We start from the raw sequence: 22,339 nt of genomic DNA, 5'->3' as shown, positions 1-22,339 counted from the left end.
TAGCAAGTTTATAAGTAGTCGGTATAAAGTAACACTAGCAGGAAGTAATATTGCAGAGGGGAACATAGAAGTCACACGTAGACTTTCCCAAAGATCAAAGTAGCATGATTTGCAAACTGTATCATATATTAACCAAAAATCATATCCTGAGATTATGTGTTAAATCAGGGGAAGCCATCTAAGCCTAGACGTCAGGACCTTTTGTCCTATGATATTTAGAACTCAGATACGCTTTGTACATCCATAGTAAGACCAACAGAACACCAAATGGTACTGATAACTTTGAGACAATGTGAATGTGCTAATAAACTAACACCAAGTTGGCACAGATAAGCATTAGTCTGTTCCCCTAAAAAAACACCTATAAAAATGAGACCTCAAGTTCCTGCCCGATTCCAGCACTCCTCCATTTCCATGGGGCCATGCTGCCTAGGGCTCCCAATTCTAATCTATGGTTATAGGAGTGACTTTCTGTGCCTTTCTTCCCTCCCCATTTTCTTCCCCACCACTGTTTGCCTCCCCTATCATCCTATCCACATTCCCAAACCATCTGCCTCTGTACCACTCCCCTTTCAACACTTGCTTTTGTACTTTCTGTGTGTTCATCCTTGTACCCTCTGGGCCTTATTAGTATGACTGAAGCCTCACTCCCTACTGCCATTCTGGTCTTTCCCATCAAGTATTCAAAGAACCAGGCATGCCTGCCCCATTTCATAATTCCATAAATCAATCGTCAATTAACAAGGGCTAAAGAGAGGTCCAGGAGAATGAAGATTGAGAAAAGGCCATTGGATTTGGCAACTAAGAGATCTTGGTAACTTTAGAGACAGCCCTTTCAGTGGAATGATAAGGTTGGAAACCAAATTATAAGGGGTTAAGAAGAAAATTAGAGAGAAAAGGGCCCATTGTAGATGGGTTTTTTGAAGATTTTAGCTACAAAAAGCAGAAGAGATATAGGACTAAAGTTAGCAGGGGATAAAAGGATCAAATGAGGTGTTTTTTTGCTTTTTCTCAAAATGGAGGAAACATGGACATGTTTATAGGCAGTAAGAAATAATCCTTTAGCTATGGAGAGATTAAAAAAATAAGCGAATGGAGATGAAAGAAGGGGCAACCTGTTGGAGGAGACAGGTTGGAATGGGATCACTTGAACAGGTAAAAGAGCTAGCCTTGGTAAAAGAGTAAGGCCACTTCACCATGTGAGTTAAGAGTGAAAGAGAAAATTATAGAAGGCATCTGAGTGACAGGAGATGAGGAAACTCACCAAGAATAGCCTCAATTTTTTTTCTGTGGAATATGGTGTAAGGATATGATACATTTCACATCATTGACAAGGGGTCTTTATGCAATTGCCTGTGACTAAACTAGACCCTTCAGTAAACAGCAACAGACAACACTTAAACAATGTTAAAGATAAAATGAAAATCATTTGAATAGGTACAGCAGTATTTTTCAGACACCTCCAGACTTCTAAAGAACAGTCACCACACTTATCATTTAAATGCAGTATAGACAGTCTAGTTCACATTTTGGTTACATTCCAAATAGTCCTAGTGGATCTTATTGTTTTCAAATTAGGCTTTCTAGTAGCATTTCTAGCTTTCCAGTATTTGCTGTCTTGTTTACCAAACCCAAATGAACTCTTTGGAAAACTGGAGAACACACATTTGAAATATTTAAGATGACCATTAACCAGAGGAAGAGTACTACTTATGCCTTCCAGACAAACGTTTCTACTATATGATTGCTTTCATTCATAAAAAATTCATTCGCAGCATTCCAGACAAGGAGGATCTAAACTCTTAATGTTATAAATGTCTTACATTCTTGGTATCATTATTGAATATTAGCAGCACTTCTATATAATATTTTCCAAAATGATAATGCAAGACACTTATAAAGACAGCACTAACTTAAAACAATCTTTTTCTCTCTTTCTTTTTTTGGTTGGGCAATGGGGGTTAAGTGACTTTGCCAAGGTCACACAGCTAGTAAGTGTTGTGTGTCAGGCCGGTTCGGACTCAGGTCCTCCTGAATCCAGAGCCGGTGCCCTATCCACTGTGCCACCTAGATGCCCCCAACTTAAAACAATCTTAGGAAGTTACAAATGTGTGGGATGGCACTCAAATTAAAAAACACACTTAGAGGTTTTTCAAGGAGAAACAGAAAGATTTTGCTATTCTCGAGAATAGGGTGTCCCTCCACCAGCATGTTCTGGTGAGGGGACACAGATTATAGAAACAAAGAACCAGATTAAATCACCCTAACCGGTAAATTCCCCTGCCACCAACTGGCCAATGTTTGGCTTACAATCTGAATGCGAAAGTCTTCCACAGAAACAGAAAAACAAAGAAATATACATATCCATGCTTAGCCCCTTAGTTTACTGAAGTGTTGCCTAAGAAACAATTAAAAATGTGCAGTCAGGCTAGACATTGTACTGTGTAGCCAGATCACCATGACCAAAATATAGCAACAGGTACAATAAGATGGGGGTGGGGGGAGGGCTTCAAGGGTTTCAGGCTTGGCAAACTTTACCTACTGAGATAACAATGGCATAAAAAGGGGGGGTACTTGGGGCTGGATTCCCCTAAATCAGGTGATTTCTAGTAAATTGAAACTTAGGCCTGTCGGGCTGCTTCGCCTGCCTTGAGTCTCGATACAATTTCTATTTATTCTTTTAAAAAGTCTTCATGGGACCCCTCATCCCACTCAGCCTTACCCCAAACCTTAACTGCACTGAGGAATCTTCACTGGGACATCCCATTCACAAATAAAGACAAAACAAAACATTGCCAGTCTGATAACGTTAATGTAGTTGGCTGGATCTCCAAATTATCAACAGCCTCTGCCGCATACAGGCTATTTGACCAAAGGCAAGTCTTTTAACCTCAGTGTCCCAGGCAACTCTCTAAGACTATAATTTACCAAGAGATTGCTGATCTGCATCAGGGAAAGGAATTTCAGGCTGGGGACTTCACCACACCAATGTAATCACAGATCTGAATAACAGGCACCCTTCTCCTTCATGAAGCCTTCCTTGATTTACCCCATTCTAACTGATTTTTCTCCACCTGAATCTCTCATGTCACCCTCTTTGGACCTTTTCTATTAATATATTGTATTCTAATTATCTGTGCATTTGTCATATTTCTTTTGAAGGCAAAGGACTGAACTAGGTACTATCTTTGGGGTGTCTATCACTAACATAGCAAATCTTACACATAGTGGGTGTTTAATAAATGTTATTTGAGGTTGAGAAGTGTATTAAATGGTTTGAGTCATGCTGAGTTTGAAATCCATAACAAAAGCAGAGGGAGTTGTCCAGAAGGAAGTTAAAAGACAAAAACAACAACAGAACTGGAGCTTGGTCTGGGAGACATAAGTCTGAGAACTGTAGATTTGCCAGTCAGTCGCATAGATAATAATGGCCAGCACTTACATAACAATTCCCTAAAGGCTGCAAAGCACTTTACCTACCATATCTCCTTTGACTCTTAGAATAATTCTGTGAGGTAGGTACTGGGGCTGTTATTATTTCTGGAAAACTGAGGACCAAAGAGGTAACGCAGAGGTGGCATGGTCAACATTTGAATCTAGGTTTTCTGATGTCTCATCCAGGGCCCTTTAGCTACCTCATGTATCAGTTGAGACCACAGGAATAGAAAAACTGACAAAGGAAGGGTAAGGAGAGAAGACTAAAGAAGGGTCCAGGCTAGAATCCAAGGACACCCACATGTACATTCAGGGGTCAGAAAGAAGAGAGGCCAGATGGAGGAGGGCGGAGAGTGTGATGTACTGAAAAAAAGGCATGAGGGACCCTGTCATTGCTGGTTTTTTATCCCCAGTGGTAGAAGGAGATGGCTAGTAGAGTCAAATATTGCAAAGAGGTCCAGGAGTATAACTGTAACAGAGCCCCTAGATTTGGTGATTAAGAAAGAAGTCACTGGAGACCTTCTATTTTTTTTTTCGGGGGGGAGGTGCAATTCAGAGGACAGAAGCCAAGATACCTGGGTTAAGGAGAGTATTGAGAAGGAAGAGCAGGTCATACCATTGATTAAATGATGAAGAAAGTGCTTTCAGAGGTATATAAATCCAATTAACATTTATTAAGCATCGACTCTGTGCAAGCCACCAGGTTGGTCCAGGGATATAAAGACAAAACAAAGAACCAAAAATATCCCTGGCCGCAAAGTCTTTACATTCTATTGCGATTTATTAACATTAACATCATTATTGCAATTCTTCAGATCTGAAATTTCCTCTCTGTAGGAAAGCCCTCCACTGACACTTGGTGCTCCTGACCAACCTGGTCTTGCACAGGGATGGACTCAGAGCCTCTGAGAAGCCGGGGTCAGCTCAGAATCGCAGGGCAGGGCAGGAAGGGACCCTAGAGATCACGCAAGCCTTCTGGTCCTCACTTGGGAGCCCTGGTTACAGGACCCCTTCCTCCACCCCCGTGACGTCCCCCTGTGCGTGCTTTGTACTTAAGAGTTCTGCACCAGTTCCATCTCTCCAGTAGACTGTTTGCTCCTTGAGGGCAGGGGCCTGCATCCCCAGACCCTGGCGTGATGCTTTGCACACAGTAGGCTTTTATTTGTTGAATTAAACCTAGTCCAACTCCCTTGGCTTTTATGTTACAGATGAGAAAGCTGAGACCCAGAGAAGGGAGGTGAGTCGATCAAGGTAACACCACCATCTCTAGTGGGGGCACCTTGAGCTCCTGGAAGACTTTAATTAGCGTCGCCGGGTGTAACAGGCCTCAACCACGTGGGGGCGCGGTAGGGCTGGCTGGCCGCAGCCGGGGACGCGGCCAAGCCAGGGGGCGTGGCCTCATGCGCCATTCTCCCGGCACAGACTGAGCGAGTATGCAATGCTAGAACAAACCTGGCGAGAGCTCCCGGTGGCCTGGATACAGCCCTTCGCTCCCGTGGTCGGAGCGAGGGCGCCGCCTGGCGGACTCACGGTCTCTTCTTTTCCTCTCCCTTTGGGGAATACGCTTTCCTTCCTTTTCCGTTCCCTCCTCCCGCTCGCCCTCCGGCCACCCTCGCTCCAAGATGGCCGCGGCCAGTCACGAGGCCCGGCTGAGCGGGATGCGGTTTGTCCTCCCGGCGCCGCCATAGCCCCGCCCCTTCCCTCTCCCTCTCCCCCTCCCCGGCGGCCTCGTGGCGTCCGCAGCCACCTGCTTCCAGAGCGCGCGCGCACGCGCGCCTCAGGGGCTGACTCGCGCCCAAGCCCGCCCGCCCGCCCGCCCGCCCCGTCGGTTTCCCCCTGGGCGCGCTCGGTGCCAGCCTCCCCCGCGCGCATGCGCCGCGCTCCCCACCCGCGCTCAGCCTGTATCTTGAGCAGTCTGCAGTCGGTGGCTCTGTCAGTCAGTCCCCTTCGCCCGCTGTCACCATGCTGGCCGCCGCTCTCCGCCGCTGCTCCGCCTCGGTGCGGGTCCTGCTGCCGAAGCCGGGGGCTGCAGCCCCCTCCTCCTGGTCGTCTTCCTCCTCTCCCGCCGCCGCCGGTAAGGACCCGGCCCGCGCGGCCCCGCGTCCTTGTGGTGACCCGAGCCGCGGCCTAGCGGCCCACCCGGCGTGACCTCCGCCGGCCAGGCCCGCCCGGGAGCCGCTGCGGGCCCCTCGCCCCGGGCTCGCCGGCCTGCCCTTTCCCGAAGCCGGGCTCCCCGCGCAGAGGCGCGGTTCCAGCGGGCCTGGCAGCCCGGCCCGGCCCCGAGGCGCTTCCAGGCGAAGGTGACATTGAACGTCCCGGCGCCCTCGGGGCGTGGCGGGAGGGCCCCGGGAGTCGCCCGGCCTTTAGGGACACCTTGGACTGACCCCGGTGACCCCGGGCCCCCAATAGGGGTGGGAGCCCCGCTGTCCCCGGGCCGGAGAGGGACCCCCGCGGCGTCCAAGCCCCGGCCAAACTGGGGCTTCCTCAGCGGGGGTCCGAGGACTTGGGGGAAGATGTCGTTGTTTTCCCCAACCTCTAACGTGAAATGTAGCGTTTCTTTCCGTTGTGGAATTTTCCTTTTAAAGCATTTGAGAAGGGGTAGACGTTGAAAGCCTAAGAGACTCCGGGCTAAGATGGGCCCCAGAACAGCCCCAGGGATTGCAGATGTTAGCGAGAGCCCTAGTGTGCGGGAGGCGGACGGAGGGGCTGGGCCAGGGAGGGCTTGGAGCTTTTCGAGCCTCGCAGATGCTCCGACGGTTTTAAAGAGACCCCCGATATCCACGGTCTTTAAGGGAGAAGGCGGATGGAGGAGTGGGTCCCGCTCTTGTGGCCGTGGGTCGGCAGAACCGGGATTCTGGTTTCTGAGGCGCTCACGGGCCGGGGTGACCTCGGGCAAGGAAGCCGCTTTGTCTGCTCTGGGCATCTCCTTCATCCTTAATCAGTGAGTACTTAGCAAGCCCTCGCAGGTTCTGTGATGGAGCCCGGGGAGACGTGTACAATACAGCAATCTCCTTGCCAGGCGCTTACCGTCTGATAGGAAGACAGGCACATAGAATAGAGACAGAGTGTGTGCTGTATATATGTAGTGAGTACATAGAGTATTTTTTGTGGAGTCCCGTCTGACTCTTCCCGTTTTCTTGGCAAAGGGACTGGAGTGGTTTGCTGGTTCCTTCTTCAGTAGACTAAGGCAAACAGGGTAAGTGGTTTGCCCAGGGTCACACACCTAGTGAGTGTCTGAGGCCAGATTTGAACTAGGTCTTCCTGACTCCAAGCCCAGTGTTCTGGCCACTGTGCCACCTAGCTACCTACAGCATATGCAGAACAAATACAAACATATAGGAAGTGGTTAAATTTAAGGTCTCCTCGAAGTGAGGGCATTAGCATTGGAATCTGGAAAGGCTTCATGCCGATGATGCTTGAGGTGCAGCTAAAAGAAAAAGAGGAACTCTTGAGATAGAGGTAAGGGAACCATACGTGCCTGGCCTGTGGGACAGCAAGTGCACAAGGCCCAGAAAAGGAGATGGATTGTCTGAGGAACCAAGAAAAGGCCACTTGTGGTGATCTTCAGAAATTTGCTGTTTAGAGGACCGTGTTCTGCAATGACTGCGACATTTCAGTTTATGCTGAGAAACCTGACTAGGGTATAATAGGCTCTGCTAATTCCTGTTGATTATCTTCAATAATGTTACTCTTGTATCTGTTCTAGGAAGGCTTTATAGTAATGGCACTTTAATGTTGGAATCCCTGATGGTAATATGTTACATTATGGAATTAAGCACTTAAGGGTGTGAATTTAAACACTGAAGTCGATAACATTCTTCCTGGGCAACTCTGTAGTCTTTTTAGGAAATCTGAGGTTTGGTTTGTCAATCTGTGGAAACTTTAATTCTTCCTTTTTATCATGTGGTGTGTAAATTAGTATAAATCAGTGATTCCCAATCATGTTGGAGTTTCTATATCTTACTTGTCCAGCTTTGTGATCCTCTATCCAAAGCGCCATGTTGATATATCTAGAGAACACTTTAATTTTTAGAAAAAATTTAAATTTTGAGGAAAGTCTCTAACACCAGTTGGAAAGGATTATCCTAGTGTCAGAAAAAAGGGTTTGGAAATCCTTGTAGTGAATTTTTATTATGGAAATTAGTTGTATATTTATACCATTGCATCATTCCTCTATCCATTTTTCATTTCTGTGTTTTTCAGTTTGGGGTCTTTCCTTCTTATCAATTCATCAGGGTGAAAGCATTTACTAAGTGCATATTGTGTTCCAGGCCTTGGGGAATCTCCTTCCTCTGGTACCACTGCCACACACACCCCTCCCCCCTTTGAAAGCATTTACAATTTATATTTAGTAAAAAGAGAATTTTCCTACATGGAATTTACCTTTAAAATAGGAATGTGCAATTTAATTCTAAATCCTAAACTGGGGGTAGAGGCACTGAAAATTGAGAATATTAAAATAACTTCTAAATCTGGCAAGAGAAATGAACCAGCTACACTTTAAGGCCCCTTTCTATCTAATGTTCTCTGGTTCTATATCTCCTTCAGAGCATCTAGCCAAATGAGTAAGCTCTTAGGTTCGTGTTTATAGGGTTTTAAAGCATTTTATAAACAGTAATGATTGTAATAAGATTTCATTTACAATTTTGTATAATTCAGGGTTTTACAGACCTTCATTTTGGACAGGTGCTTCTGGTAGTTACTTTTCACAAAGTGAAAAGGGTGGGGATGGGGGAAATTCCTAAATTTAGGTCATGGCTCTGTCATTTAATTGGTTGTGACATGGAGCAGGTCACTTCACTTTTAAACCTGTAACATGGAAATAGTAATGCTCACATTACCTGCCCCTGGAACACTGCTAGGAGGAAAAGTCTTTGTGAACTCTAGAGCAGTGTATGCATTGGGGTAATTTTTCATAGTTAGCATTGAGCTGGAAGGAAATAGTTGTTGTGTACCTTTATTTTTCTAGTTAGAAGAACACAGTAAGAGAAAGGAAGTGGGTGTGGGGACCTGATGGTCTGGAGCTTCTGAAGATGGGTTAAAGGACTGAACTGCATTTGGCAAAGACCAGCCATTTTAGCTTTTGTCTTAATATGAATGATGTGGTAACCACCCTGGGTGTAGATCAGTCAGAGGATCTGAGCTTAAATTCTGGCTCTGCTGCTTAGTGACTATGACCTTGGGCAGGTCACTTTACACCCTGAGCTGAGCCCAAGTTTTCTCATCTGTGAAATGGATCTTCCTCCTTTATGATTTCCCTAATTTTAATAACTAAAGAAGGAAGCCACCTGTCAGAATTTTATAGAGGAAATTTAAGAACTTGAAGTAACTTCCAGCTGGGAAATTCTGTGTTATATGAAACCTTTTCTAAGTTTGGCGTGAATCATTTTTTATTTATACAAAACTATGCTGAAACATGCAAATGTTTTTTCTGTGTGAGAGTACATATAACTTTTTATACTATAACTAATTCCATATAATAATATTTCCTCTAGTTCAGGCCTGCACAACATATGGCCCACCAAAGGATTTCGGGCCACCTGTGAAAAATGTAGAGGATGTAAAACAGGACTGTACATATTGCCCAAGGGCTGCAAGTGGCCTGCAGGCCTGCTCTAGTTTGACTCCAAAGTTGGGAATATACATATAATTTTTGAAAAGAAAAGGGTAATAGAAATGACCTGATCTGAAAGGGACACGTGCAATTGTTGATTCCTATTCTCTTCATAACATAACAAAGATATTTTCATTTAAGATGGAAAGTAGATTTTTGCACGTATGTGAATTTCTCCCTTCTGTTTACAAATAGGAAAAAACTATAAATTTCCTTGTTCAATTAACTACAAATCAGAGTTTCAGGATCAGAAGGGGTCTTGGAGATCAATTAGTTTAACTGGTATCTGAACAAGAATAACTTTTATTTTTCAAAAGCACAAGTTTATCGGTTGTTTTGGTACAGGATAAATGCCACAGATGAAGAAATAACTGGTATGATAAGCATTAAATTCTATCCCATGACTGTTAGATCTGTGTGCTCCATTATATTTTAATTTTTTTGGCACCTTTTCCTACATATAATTTTGTTTGACTTTTAGGTGCTCTGAGACACATTCTAGGCAATGTATTCAAATTAATATCATGGAGCTTCTTTAGGAAAGATGAAGTGAGTAGCTGGGTCAGAGTATCCAGGAATAATCTTAAAAACTTTAAAAATCGTGATTGTAAAGAAATCTCTTGAATGTTTGTTGGATTCGTTGTCTCTTTACCTCAAAGTCCAGTGGAATAAATAGTAGAGTATGGGGGGTAAGTTGTAAAGTTGAAGTTTAAATCCAAGTCCTTTGATTCCAAATCCAAAGCTCTTTCCATGATACATCATAAGGATAGGGACCAGAACTCTGATTCCTTGGTCTAAGAAACTCCCTGAGAGAAAAGCAGATGTCTACTTGTATTGTGTCTGTTATCTTAGAAAAAGGCTGTGAGAAGTCTCCTGCTGACCTGCTGGGTGTATTCTAGACTTATCTGAGGGCCACTTCTGCTGCGTATGTTGACAGACTGTTTTTGTAACTCTTTGCTTCTGCATTTCCCTTTTCTTCTCTTTTGGTTCCTTTAGCAAATGGCTGTTCTCACATCTGGGGCCTGAGGTAATGGCTTTAATTTGAGTGAAGGCAGGAAATTTTCTCCCAGGGAGTTCCCTAGACCAGTGAAATCATAGGTCTAGTCCCTTTCCCTATGGTGTGTCATGGAAAGACCTTTGGATTTTGGAATTAAAGAACTTGAGTTCGAATTTCAACTTTGCAGCTTACCAACTGTGTGACCTTAGGCAAACAACTTTCTTTCTCTGGGCCTCAGTTTCTATGAGGCATTGGAATTTGATGATAACTAAGGTATTTTCCAGGTCTAAATCCCATGTGTTCCTAAAACAAATCGATAAATACTAAGTACCTACTATGTTCCAGGCACTGTTACTAGGGATACAAAAAGAGGAAAGAAATAGCCCCTGCCCTCAAGAGGAGCTCACAATCCAATCTAGTGAGATGTCTGAAATTGTGCAGCAGGAAGCCAGAGAGGAAGATTGTAGTGTTCTGCGTTTGAATCCTTTTTTGATTATTTAGTGATGTAAAGAGAGGCATCAGGGTGAAATGGATATAGCTTCAAAGTGAGAAAAGCCTGGGTTCAAGTTTCGGCTTTGTAACAGTGACTGCCCCCAAATGTTTCTCTTAAGATCGATGTACAATGTTTGCTGACCTGAACTGGTATATCAATTAAATTAAAGGGTCACAACAGGCCACGATCCCCTCACCCATAGTCCTTTACATTCCCTCTTCTGAGCTTCATCCCAACTCTGTATGGTAGGTGGGGCTAGTAGTGACTCTGATACATCTATTTCTAGCTGAGGAAGCTGAGACCGAACGAGGTGTTACTTGCCTAATATCACAGAACTCATATATGACAGCTGGGACTCAAACACAAGCCGATTTATGTTCCATGCTTTTTCTGGGGCCTAGATTTCCACTTGATAAATTTAGGTCAGTAAAAGAAAAACTTCACAAAGAATGAGAAACTGTTTCTGTTTGGTTCATAGTTTGGGTCAGAACAATTGGCTGGAAGTACAGTCGCAAAACAAACTTGATTGAGAATATTTAAGGTAACATACTTTTAGAGGTTATAATGTAGATACGGTTTGGTGAGCAAAAGTGTATTGCTGTCAGGATTTATCTTCGGCAGGTTGATTTATTTGCCCTCACTTAACTGTTTAGCTAAAACACTGAAACTTTTTGGTTTTTGTTTTGTTTTTTTTGATGATTTTAGTGAGATAGAACCACAAAAGAAATGCAGCAGAAGACTTATAATCTGTCTTACCTGGACAGTGAACATGTCCTAATTGGTCACTTACCACCTTTATAACTGCAATTTTGAAAGCATTATAGAATCCATTTTTACACCATTTCAAGATGATGATACCAAATGATTAGGAAAAAATTATAGTCACACAATTAACTGGACAGTATAAAGAAGATCCTACTATGCTTTTTCACTTTAAGAAAGTGTTTCCTGCTCATGACACTTACTAGCTGTGTGATCCTGGGCAAGTCACTTAACCAAGATTGCCTCACCAAAAAGCAAAAAAAAAAAGTTTCCTGGCCGTAGCAAATTCATCCTTGAAAGTTCTCCAGCAAACTATTTCCAGCATAGTTGTAGCTGCAAAGCACCTTGAAGAAGAGACAGGAGGTGGAATGTGCCAAGCAAGTCAAACCACTGCCACCATTTCCCTACAGACTCTGATGGGGTAGCCCAAGACCTTGAACCCAAGGACCTTGGGAATAGCAGTGCCTCCTTCCAACTCAGGCTCCACAGGCATCAGTGAGAGGAACTATCACTGTGGAGAAGGGGCCAGCTTTCCTTGCCAATACCAACTGCTGACCAGCTGCCACTCTTAGGGAAGTAAGCCCAAGAACCCAGTTCTGCTTTCAAAGCAGTCATCATCTATGTGGATGAAACCGTAGAGATAACTTCTGTTTATCAGTTTCAAGCAAGCCTTAAAGCAGGAGGATGTAGATTTGTAGAAGATGTTCACCATGTGTTAAGAATGTTCGGCACAGACTCCAGGTAGAAGAGATGGAGTCTTCCTGATGTTTCTGTTTGCAGGTAACATTATGCTGGTTGCATCAAGACCCAGAATACTGTAGGAACTCCCCAATAAGCACTACACTCAAAAAAGATTGGCCTAATAATCCACTTTTTTTAAAATGGATTTAAAAAAATGCTTATTGCTTAGATTGTAACATGCAACTAATTGGACAGTCCATTGAATTAGGCCATCAGTACATAGATCTTAAACATATACTGTGGATGGGCGATGAGCTGGACCTAGGATTGAATAGAAAAGAAGGCTACAATTACATTTGGGAAATTAGGCAGCATTTTCAGTGATTCCAGATTGTTCTCTAATAGAAACATCCATGTTTTTATTATGGGTATTTCCCCAGTGGTGTTTATATGACTGTGAATCTTGGAGTTCCATGTATCTGAAGAATTTAAATTGCGGGTGACACAAAGGGCAGTGGTGAAGGTGCACAGTAGGAGGAAGTCGCCTACACACATTTACTTGCTTTAGGACAAGCAGTAGTCTGAGCAGTATCGTCAAAGAAATACAAGATGAGGAAAGGAGGTGAATCAGTTGCGTCACAGAAGCCAAGTCTTAAACTGGTGTTCAGAAAGCTTGAGTGGCACTCTGCCACTTGTGAAGTGTTAGGGGGCCTTTGGCAGATCTTCTGGGAAGGACTCAAGAAATGTGAAGATGGAGTAATCTGCACTAGAAGAGGAAAGGCCTGTAGAGTGGACATTATAGTTCCTTTGAAATATTGAAACCAGCTTTTATGAGAGATGATTTATGAATAATGCTGTCTTTGAGAATAGATGTGTTATTTGAAATCATTTGTTATGTACCTGACTGCTCCTTTGTCTCCTTAGCTGGATCTTGCTCTAGACCACGCCCTCCAACCTTCGCCCTGGCCCTCTTCTCCCTTTATACTGCTTCTCACAGTGATCTCATCCACTCCCAAGGATTCTCTGGTGATTCTCTAATCTATTTTTCCTTCCCCGACCTCTTTCCTCATCTCCTATCTCCAACTGCCTTTCAGACACCTCCAGCTGCATTCCAGTAGATATCCTAAACTCAGTACCTCAGAACAGAATATATTATCTTTTACACTAAACCCTCCTCCACTTTCTACCTTCCGTATTACTGTAGAGGGCAATGCCATCCTCTAGTCCCCCAGGCTGGCCACCTAAGAAACATCTTGGATTCCTCACTGTCTCTCATCTTCTGAATCCAGTCTGTTGCCAAGGCCTGTCAGTTTCACCTTTGCAACATCTCTCAAAAATGCCTCCCTGTTTCCTCTGACACTGCTACTATTTTGGTATAGACCTGGACTATTGCAGTAGCCTGGTGGGTCTGCCTGCCTTAAGTCTCTCCCCACTCCAATATGTTCTCTATTCAGACACAAATGATTTACCTAAAGCACAGGTCCAATCACCCCCTTCCCCCACTCAAATAAACTACAGTGGCTCCCTGCTGTCTCCAAGAGCGAATACAAAATATACTGTTTGGTATCCAGAACCCTTCATAACCTAACCCCCTCCTACCTTTCCAGTCTTGTTACACCTATTCCCCTCCACGTATTCTTTGGTCCAGTGACACTGGCCTCCTGGCTATTCCACAAACAAGATATTCTATCTCACATTTTAGACATTTGCTCTCACTGTTCCCCCATGCCTAGAACAACCTCCCTCCTCTGCTCTGACTCCTGACTGACCTGGCTTCTTTTAAATCCTAATTAAAATACCACCTTCTATAGGAAGCCTTCCCCAATCCCTCTTAATTCTGGTTAATAAAATTAACACATTTGTTAATTTAAAATTTTCCTATACATAGCCTGCTTTGTATATATTTGTTTGCATGTTGTCTCTCCCGTTAGATCATAAGCTCCTTGAGGGTAGGAACTGTCTTTTGCCTCTTTGTATCCCTAGACCTTAGCATAGTACTTGGCATATAGTAGGCACTTGATGTTTGTTGATTGGTCTTAACTCCTCATTTTACGGATAGTGAAATTGAGGTCCAGAAATACTCTGATTTATTTTCTCAGAGTCACAAAGCAATAAATACTGGGCCTGTTATATGTCTCTCAAAATTTCAAGTGCGTTGTGAGTGTTTGGTTGATAAGTAACTGAATTCTTTGTGGTTGGTAGGGTGCAGGGTTGGGGAACCTGCAGCCTTGAGGCCACATGTGGCCTTTTAGGTCCTTCAGTGTGGCCTTTTGACTGAGTCCAAGTGTTACAGAATGAATCCTTTTATTAAGGGGATTTGTTCTGTGAAGTCTGAAGTCAAAGGGCCGAACTTGAGGACCTATGGGGCTACATGTGGCCTGTAGGCCACAGGTTCCCCACCCCTGATGGTAGTCCCCTGATGGTAGTGGAAGATCACTGAACTTAAGTTGGGAAACTTAGGTTTAAAGCTCAAGTTATTGGACCTTAAGCTAATCATATACCCTCTTTGAGCCTTAGTTTCCTAATTTGAAGAATAATAAAGAAAATTAAAAGTATTTTAACTGCTTTTTAAATAAAGTAGTTAAGATAATCCAAATAATCAAAACCTTGATTATTACTATCTTAAAGTTTGGTTTAAAGTTTTGTATTTATTAAATGTTTAGCCAGGCAACCCATTCTTTTTGAACTTTTGATATTAAAAGCATATGCCATTCTCATCCATTAACATAACTCAATTCAAGAATTAAAATGTTTATTCTTTTCCTCTTGAGAGAAACAGCAAAAATGCTTTTCCATTATTAGGTCAAATGAAACTCATTGCAGGTAGCACTGGTGTCGTCCAGGGGTGGGGAGCCTCTAGGTCCTCAAGTACCTCAAGCCCTTTGACTAAATCCAGACTTCACAGAAGAAATCCCCTTAATAACAGGATTTGCTCTGTAAAACTTGGACTCAGTCAGAAGGCCAAACCCGAGGACCTAGGAGGCCACAGGTTCCCCATCTCTGATGTGGTCATTTATCAAGTAGAGATGGCATGTTCCATAATTGAATTGCTGATCTAAAAGTGATGTTCTATTAGCTAGCCACTTGAACAGCCAGTTTCCAATATTTGTTTCTTCTGGGGTGTACTTTGTTTTCTTTACCATTTCTTCTTAGTGTTAGATTGTATATATTTTTTAAATGTTTGATGCCTTTTGTTTTTATATTACAAGTCATTTTGGGGAATATTCCTATCCTTCCAGTAACTGTATCACACAATATGGAACATACTGTTGTACATAAATACAGTTCCCCAACCTCTGTTTTGAGAGGAGGAAGGTGTGTTTTATTATCTGTTCTCCATGATTATTACTGATTTTTCAGTTGCTCAGTTTGCTTTTCTTTCTTAGTGGCTTATTAACTTATATTTTGTGAAATACTTTCAGAACTAGATTTGAATAATTTTATGACTAGTGTGTATGTTTTAAAATATTCTAAATACTCTATAGTATACCAGGCTTTACTTTATAAGTCAAAGGAACTGAAATTTACCACTGAGTTTGGGCTACTTAAAAATAGAAAATACGATTTATTGGAGACTTTCTGGCCTCCAGCTTAGCATTCTTCCCATTACATCATACTTCCTCTTCATGTCTTTCAGGTGCTATCAAGTAATTGAGAAGGGGAAATTATATTTATTCTTTGTGTTAAGGGATTGTTTATTGGGGCCAAATATTAAAGAATTTTTAAAAATGTTGTATTCTTGTTTTCCTAATTGATGTATTTACTACTTAGATCCCAGTCCTTAGAAACTTAATAGGATATATGAAATACATCCTGAGATTTTTATCAAGTATTATATTCACACATTGAAGATGTGGTTAGATTTTTTTTTTCAGATGAGATAGATGTTTTAGCATTTTAAAAATATCCTTTCTCTGTGTAGCTATCCAGTCAGTTCGCTGCTATTCCCATGGGTCCCACGAGACAGATGAAGAGTTTGATGCTCGCTGGGTGACATACTTCAGCAAACCAGATCTTGATGCGTGGGAATTACGAAAAGGTATGGATTGTGATGTGGCTGTAAATTGATTTTGGTAAGAGAAATTCAGCTGCTTCGTATTTGCAGGCTGCTGGTATAGAAGCCATCAGGTCTTTGTGACATCAGTACTAGTAAAAGTGAACTATTAGTAATTAAGCATAACTTTTAAACTTTATCTTCTAAAACAGAGGTGTCAGACATGCAGCTCATAACACTCCCAAGTGCACCCAGAACCAGATTAAAATGCATTTGGGAAATATTGAACAAAATAAATAAAAATATGACATAACATAATGTTAATATTTGGTTTTCTGAGTCAATATGCACCTGCAGGGATCCGTGTGTGGTTTAGTGGCTTCCATTTCTATTTGAGTTTGCCACTACTAATATATATTATCACACAAGGCTACTGCCTTTGGAGAGATTTGTACCTTTGAAATATCCCTTGGAGTTGTTTTCTTATTTCTGACCTGCTAGAAGATTTTATTTTTGGTCACATATTTTGGTTTGCCCCAGTATATAAATGTTAAAGCAAAGTTGGTCAGTACTTACATCTTCCTAATTTTAACGCTAGTTAAATGGGAGTAATAGTTTATTGCTTCTTGTGTAATCTGTGAGTGTGATTTCCTTCAAAACGAGGCATCTGAGGCTGGATTCTAGCATTCTGGGTTATTGTAGAGACTATGTTTTGTTTTTTTAAAGCCCCTAATCTTTTAAAAAAGAAGTATAGTGACTTCATCTTTCTTTCAGGAGTATTACCTTTGAGTGATCTTAGAACAGGTATGATGAAAAGAATAGTGAGTTTGGTTTGCCATTAAAAGACTATTAATTGTCTTTGTATGCAGTGTTACATAGAAGTGAACATAATATAACCTCAAACTTCTTGGATTTGTTGTCTGTGAAACAGCACTTAGGCTGTGTGACTAAACTTTGCATTTATGTTCTAGTAGTAAATCATATGATCCCATAAACTGAATTCAAAATCATCCCTTAAGGTAGTAGTTCAGAGAACACTAAAACAGTAATTGGGAGACTTGGAAACTTTGTCCTAACTCTGGCCTTGGGTAAGTCATTTTCAGAGCCTCAGTTTTCATCAGTGTGATAAGAAGGGTGAACTGGGTAGTCTCTGAGGTTCCTTTTAGTTCCATGAATCTTTGGAAGTGTAGATAATTAAATTTATCATATGAACCTGTCTTGTGTTATATTGCTTCCTCCTCCCCCCCCTTTTTTTTTTTCAATCTAATAGGAATGAATACATTGGTTGGCTATGACCTGATTCCAGAACCCAAAATCATTGATGCTGCTTTGAGGGCATGCAGACGGTTAAATGATTTTGCTAGTGCAGTTCGAATTCTAGAGGTTGTAAAGGTAAGTATTTGTTAAAATAACTGAATAAAGGTATCTCAGAATTTGTTAATGCCAAAGGAACAGCACAGCAGGTTAAAGTTTTCTGAGTTTATTTAACTTGAGAACAAACTGCTGTATAAGGAAGATAGATTTCGTTGCAAAGTAGAACTTTGCCGGAACTCACATCCCAGAAGCAGGTGACCTTAGGACACAATTTTTCCAGAAAAGACACCATTGTGTTCTTATAACTCCTTCTCTTCCCTCCCCCCCAAAAAAAATCACAGTGTACACAGGAAAGAAAATGAAATTGCTTTATCTTAAATGAAAGGGATAATTATGGGTTCTGTTGGCTATCAGTCCATTCAGCACTAGAGCTAATTGAATTATGGACTCAAATTAGAGGGAAATTAAAATATTTTTCCTCTGTTGATTCAATTATAAATGTTGCCTGCTGGGCACATTTGACTGCCTTCACAAAGTTTTCTGTCATCACTACCTTCCTTCCTGGCATGTTTTCCTAAACATCATCTAATTAGCATATTCCAATTGGTAAAATTATTCCTAGAGTATAAGGTTTACCTTGCTTTAAAAGATGCACTTTTAAATTTTAAATTCTGTAGTACTCGTTTATCTTCTTTTTGAAACTAACTGCTTACTGACTAAATGGATCCTAAGGGGGCTAGGAACCTCTACTCTAGATGTATTAGTTGCATGTAGTGCCAAGCTGGTTTTGTTACCTGTACTGTGTCCATTGAATTAAATGGATTTTCTATTCTTACTGTTAGGACAAAGCAGGACCTCATAAGGAAATCTACCCATATATTATCCAGGAACTTAGACCAACTTTAGATGAATTGGGAATCTCTACTCCGGAGGAATTGGGCCTGGACAAAGCATAAACTCTTGTGGGTAAGGAGTAGCCATGAAAATAAGAAGTTTTCTGCCACCATTATATGTTCTAAAAATGACCTAGTCAGTTCTACACCTCGGTAAGCAAGAGGAGATGAGCAGTGAGTAGGAGGGCCACTGGAGAGCTGAATATTCAGTATGCTTTGACAGCTAGGTTACGTGGAGCTGTCCTCTGTTTTTTCCACCCCTCATCCTACCCTCCAAAGAAATCCAACAATAACCACTCAACACTGTACTATAGTAGCTTTTAAAATTTCTTAAGTAGAATATTTGTGGTTATAGCCATGATGTTTAAAAAGGTTTAAGATACATAATTTCTGGGTAATTAATAATTTTATTGATAATGCCAGCGTTTTACTAGGATGGTCATTTGGCCATCTCTTTCTTAACCAATGGCAGTCGTGGCAGGCTCATGGCTTGTATGCCCTTTTGAAAGAGGAGTGTTCCCAAGGCTAGCAACCAACTCTGATTGTCTACCAATTAATGAGAGAATGAATATTAGAATGAGGGGCTGGACCTGATCTTAGATTGTGTCATTTACTCCTAAGTTAGCCTGGCCTTGGGTAGTCTATTCAAAGAATTTTATCCCCCCACAACGTGAGTAGACCATAATAGCTGCCTCAGTCTGGGTAGAGGAGGTTAACTCGACCTTCAGAGACTGAGGTCTTGAAATGAGGATAAAAGAAAAAGGAGGAAATTTGAATCTTCCGAAATCAGTGGTTATAAATAATCATTTCTCTCATTGGCTAAAAGACAATTGAAGAGTGCACTGTGCAGGTTTTGGAGTAGGAGTTGTTAGCATGAATTTGTTATCACAAATGTCCTTTCACTGATGTTTCTGTAAAGAACTGCCTTTAAGTATGCTACTGTCATTTATTCATCTTCCCATGTTAGAATTTAATAGGTGGCTACTTGAGGGAATTTATAGACCCTGGGAGTCTTCTGTAGAAAGATACATCAGAATATGCTTTGTGAACCATCTTCTGATCTATAAGTATTAGACATTGAGATGTCAAGGTGTTCAGGGAGACTTAACTCCTATTTCCAAGATTAAAACTGAAAGACTTAAAGCATTTGTTTTCTAATAGTAACAGCAAAAGTTGGGGGAGGGGAAGGGAGCAAGCATTTATTATACACTTACTGTGTGCCAGGCAATATGCTAATAAGCACTCCATAAATATCTCATCTGATCCTCACAACAGCCCTGAGAGTTAGGTACGATTGTTGTCCACATTTTGCAGTTGAGAAAATTGAGGCAAACAAAAGTTAAGTGATTTGCCAGGGTCATAACAGCTAGTAAATGTCTGAGGCCAGATTTAAACTCTGGTCTTCCTGACCTAGACTGTGCTGTATAGGTTTTAATAAAAATGAGACCAGTTAAAATTATGTATTGGGTAGGCACTATTGATAATCGAGCAGTAACTGGTGAATCTCATTAGGTTGTCATTAATGATTGATAATTCCTGTTTATTTGGTGCTTTGCCCCATTTACACACATGAACATGCGAGACACAGATATGAATGAATACAACTAGTTCCGTTCCAGGTGCTGTATTTACAAACAGACATTGAGTTGCTTAATGTTGGAGCATTTGAAGAAAGCCAGTTCAGTTTGGCAGATGTTAAGCACCAAAAATGTGCAAAGCATCATTTTTCTTGATTCACTTTGCCTTATGAGTGCTTTGGGTGTAGCATTCCTTATCAGTGTTGGCAGACAAGTATTTGTGGATAGGTCTGTATTGCCCACAGAGAACTGAAGAAGCTATCAAAAGTATTTTGTCTTATTAGACTTTTTTTTTTGTTTGTATCAAATATTCAAAATTGGGGAGTTTTCATTATGCAGAGGTGTTTTATGTTGTTTGTAAATGGATTAAACTGTAGACATAGGATCATAAAGAGTTTGAAGAGTCATTAGAGGCATATAGTTTGATCCTGTCATTTCACAGAAGAAATAGGCACCCAAGTTCTCATTTCTAGAAAGTGCCAAACCAGGGTTCAAATCTAGTTCATCTAACTCAAACCTAATACACTTTCCACTGTCCCATGCTGCCGTGAACTCATGACTTGGTTTCTTTCTGTTTCAAGTTCTTGCCTTCAAAAGGAGTCTGACATACATGAATAAGCCAAAATCAGTTGTTTCTTTTCTGTAGGGATGCTCTTTTATTTAGCAGGAGAGGTTGCCTTACTGGTGGTATAAGAAAGGAAGGCCAATCTCTCACCGCATCTTTGTAAATGAAGGTAACTAGCAGAGGTTAGAATTGGCAGGCGAGAGGGACACCGTGGAAATCCTAGGGTATAGAGAGTCCGAAGACCTGGGTTTAGATCCTTTCTTTGATGTTCACTTAGCACTGTGACCCTGGATGAGTCATTTAATTACTTTGCCTCAATTTAGTCATCTCTAAAATGAGGGGGTTGAAACATATGACCTAACGTCTCTTCCAGTTTTAGAACCTGTGATCCTGTGATTCGCACATAGCAAGTTTTTTCTTAGAGAAAGTTGTAAGATGAGAATAAACGATTACAGGAGATGAGCCAGGAGCTTAGAGAAGAGGCATAGCTGTCACTCACTCAATCTTTTCTTTTTTTCTCTTTCAGATGGGCTCCCTAAGGATTTATTGGTAATGCTACTTGATTATATACATTTACCTGGAGATGCTGATGATAAAATATTATTTGAACATGTTTTTCTTTATTGAGTCCCAGTCTGTATAATATTTACTTGGACCTTAATAAAAGGGAAACAGTTTGAACTTAATTTAAGCAGTTGCTACCTGTGTTTACATTAAAAAATTTGTCATTGTTGTTGTTCAGTTGTGTCTGGCTCTTCATGACCCCATTTAGGTTTAAAGATACTGGGAGGGTTTGCTGTTTCCTTCTCCAGCTTATTTTACAGATGAGGAAACTGAGACAAACAGCATTGAGTGACTTGTCTAGGGTCACACTGCTAGTGTCAGGCCAGATTTGAAGATGAGTCTTCCAGCTTCCACGCCCAGTGCTCTGTGCACTATGGCACCACCTAGCTGCCTCTATTAGAGGATGAAATGATTGGCCTGCAGCTAATAGATTAAAAATGTGCTGCTTCCGGGATGAGGGAGGTGACAGTTCACTGTACTGTCCAAGGCAGGCCATTTCACTTCGGGGCAGTTCTAATTATTAGGCATTTTTCTTTATTTCAGACTTAATTGTTGCTTCTCTGCAACCCCCCTGTGCTCCAAGGTCTGTCTCCAGGGCTCAAGCAGAGCATGGCTAATCCCTCTGCCACCTGAGAGCCCATGAAATCTTTAGACAGTTGTCATCCTCCCTTTCTATCCCATACCCAATCATCCCTGGTCTAAACATCACCACTTTCTTCTGCTGGCACCAAGTCATCCTCCACTTCTGCATGCTGTCCGGTTTCTCACTGTTCTCCCAAAATGTGGCAATCCAAACGAAACCTAGCTTGCTAGATGGGGGTCTGACCCAGGCCGAATATGATGGGGCTACTATCTCCTGCACCTTTTACCTCTCAGCGTAGCCTAATTATGTTAAATCTCTTGGCTGCTATATTATACTGTTGATTCTGGGAACTCTGAAAGGCCTTCCTTCAGATCTTTTTAAAATGAACTTCTGCCTAGATATGCTTTTCCCATCTTCTGCTTGTAAAGTTGTCATCGTTTTTGGTTTCTTGTTGTTTTAGCTTAAGTGTTTATTAAGCCCCTGTGTGCCAGGCGCTGGCATTTTTATGGGTATCTCTGTTAAATTCATTGTATTTAATTCAGCCCAGTTTGGATCCTGACTATCTTCCCCTGTGTTAGGTTGGCTATCATTGGCTGAGTGTAGAGAGGGCCCCCTTACAGGCACCAAGACAGGTATGAACTCAGAGAAGCATGAATATGGTGAGTCTAAGTACCCAGGACCACTCAGATAATATACACTCATAAGAAACTCTCAGTTTGGAGAATGGCAGTGTACTGGGACAAAAGCACCATAGAAAAGATTTGACATTTCTGTGTATTCTGGGGTACTGAGGAAGTTTCAGGAAAAAGGACTGTGTAGTTTCCACATTTGGGGCCTCTCTTAGTCCCAAGGAAAACCAGAAGCACC

The 22,339-nt window shown here is 41.8% G+C and overlaps 1 protein-coding gene across 2 annotated transcripts; it reads left to right on the top strand.

Moving 5' to 3' along the window:
* The first annotated feature begins 5,282 nt into the window (after nt 1-5,282).
* On the top strand, nt 5,283-21,011 carry COX5A (cytochrome c oxidase subunit 5A). Of its 2 annotated transcripts, none has more exons than XM_020994531.2 (5): nt 5,283-5,509; nt 15,905-16,021; nt 17,247-17,368; nt 18,133-18,256; nt 20,852-21,011. In XM_020994531.2, the coding sequence occupies exons 1-4, from the start codon at nt 5,398-5,400 to the stop codon at nt 18,244-18,246; spliced, it is 465 nt and encodes a 154-aa protein (XP_020850190.1). In that variant the 5' UTR covers nt 5,283-5,397; the 3' UTR covers nt 18,247-18,256; nt 20,852-21,011. The 2 variants fall into 2 exon arrangements, with proteins under 2 accessions (XP_020850190.1, XP_078006932.1); XM_078150806.1 differs by lacking the exon at nt 5,283-5,509 and adding an exon at nt 12,819-13,008.
* Nucleotides 21,012-22,339: the final 1,328 nt, after the last annotated feature.

Source organism: Phascolarctos cinereus, unplaced genomic scaffold, assembly GCF_003287225.1.
Source record: "Phascolarctos cinereus isolate Bilbo 61053 unplaced genomic scaffold, phaCin_HiC Scaffold_3;HRSCAF=262, whole genome shotgun sequence".
NCBI classification, from domain to species: Eukaryota; Metazoa; Chordata; class Mammalia; order Diprotodontia; family Phascolarctidae; genus Phascolarctos; species Phascolarctos cinereus.
Note: the sequence above shows the minus strand (reverse complement) of the source record. Positions and strands in the feature narration are given on the sequence as shown.

Excerpts from the sequence above, each read along its gene's own strand:
- COX5A (XM_078150806.1), top strand. The coding sequence starts at position 12,834 with ATGCTGTCTTTGAGAATAGATGTGTTATTTGAAATCATTTGTTATGTA. Across the intron at positions 16,022-17,246 it reads TGCGTGGGAATTACGAAAAG|GAATGAATACATTGGTTGGC; the intron begins GTATGGATTGTG and ends TCAATCTAATAG. Across the intron at positions 17,369-18,132 it reads GAATTCTAGAGGTTGTAAAG|GACAAAGCAGGACCTCATAA; the intron begins GTAAGTATTTGT and ends TCTTACTGTTAG.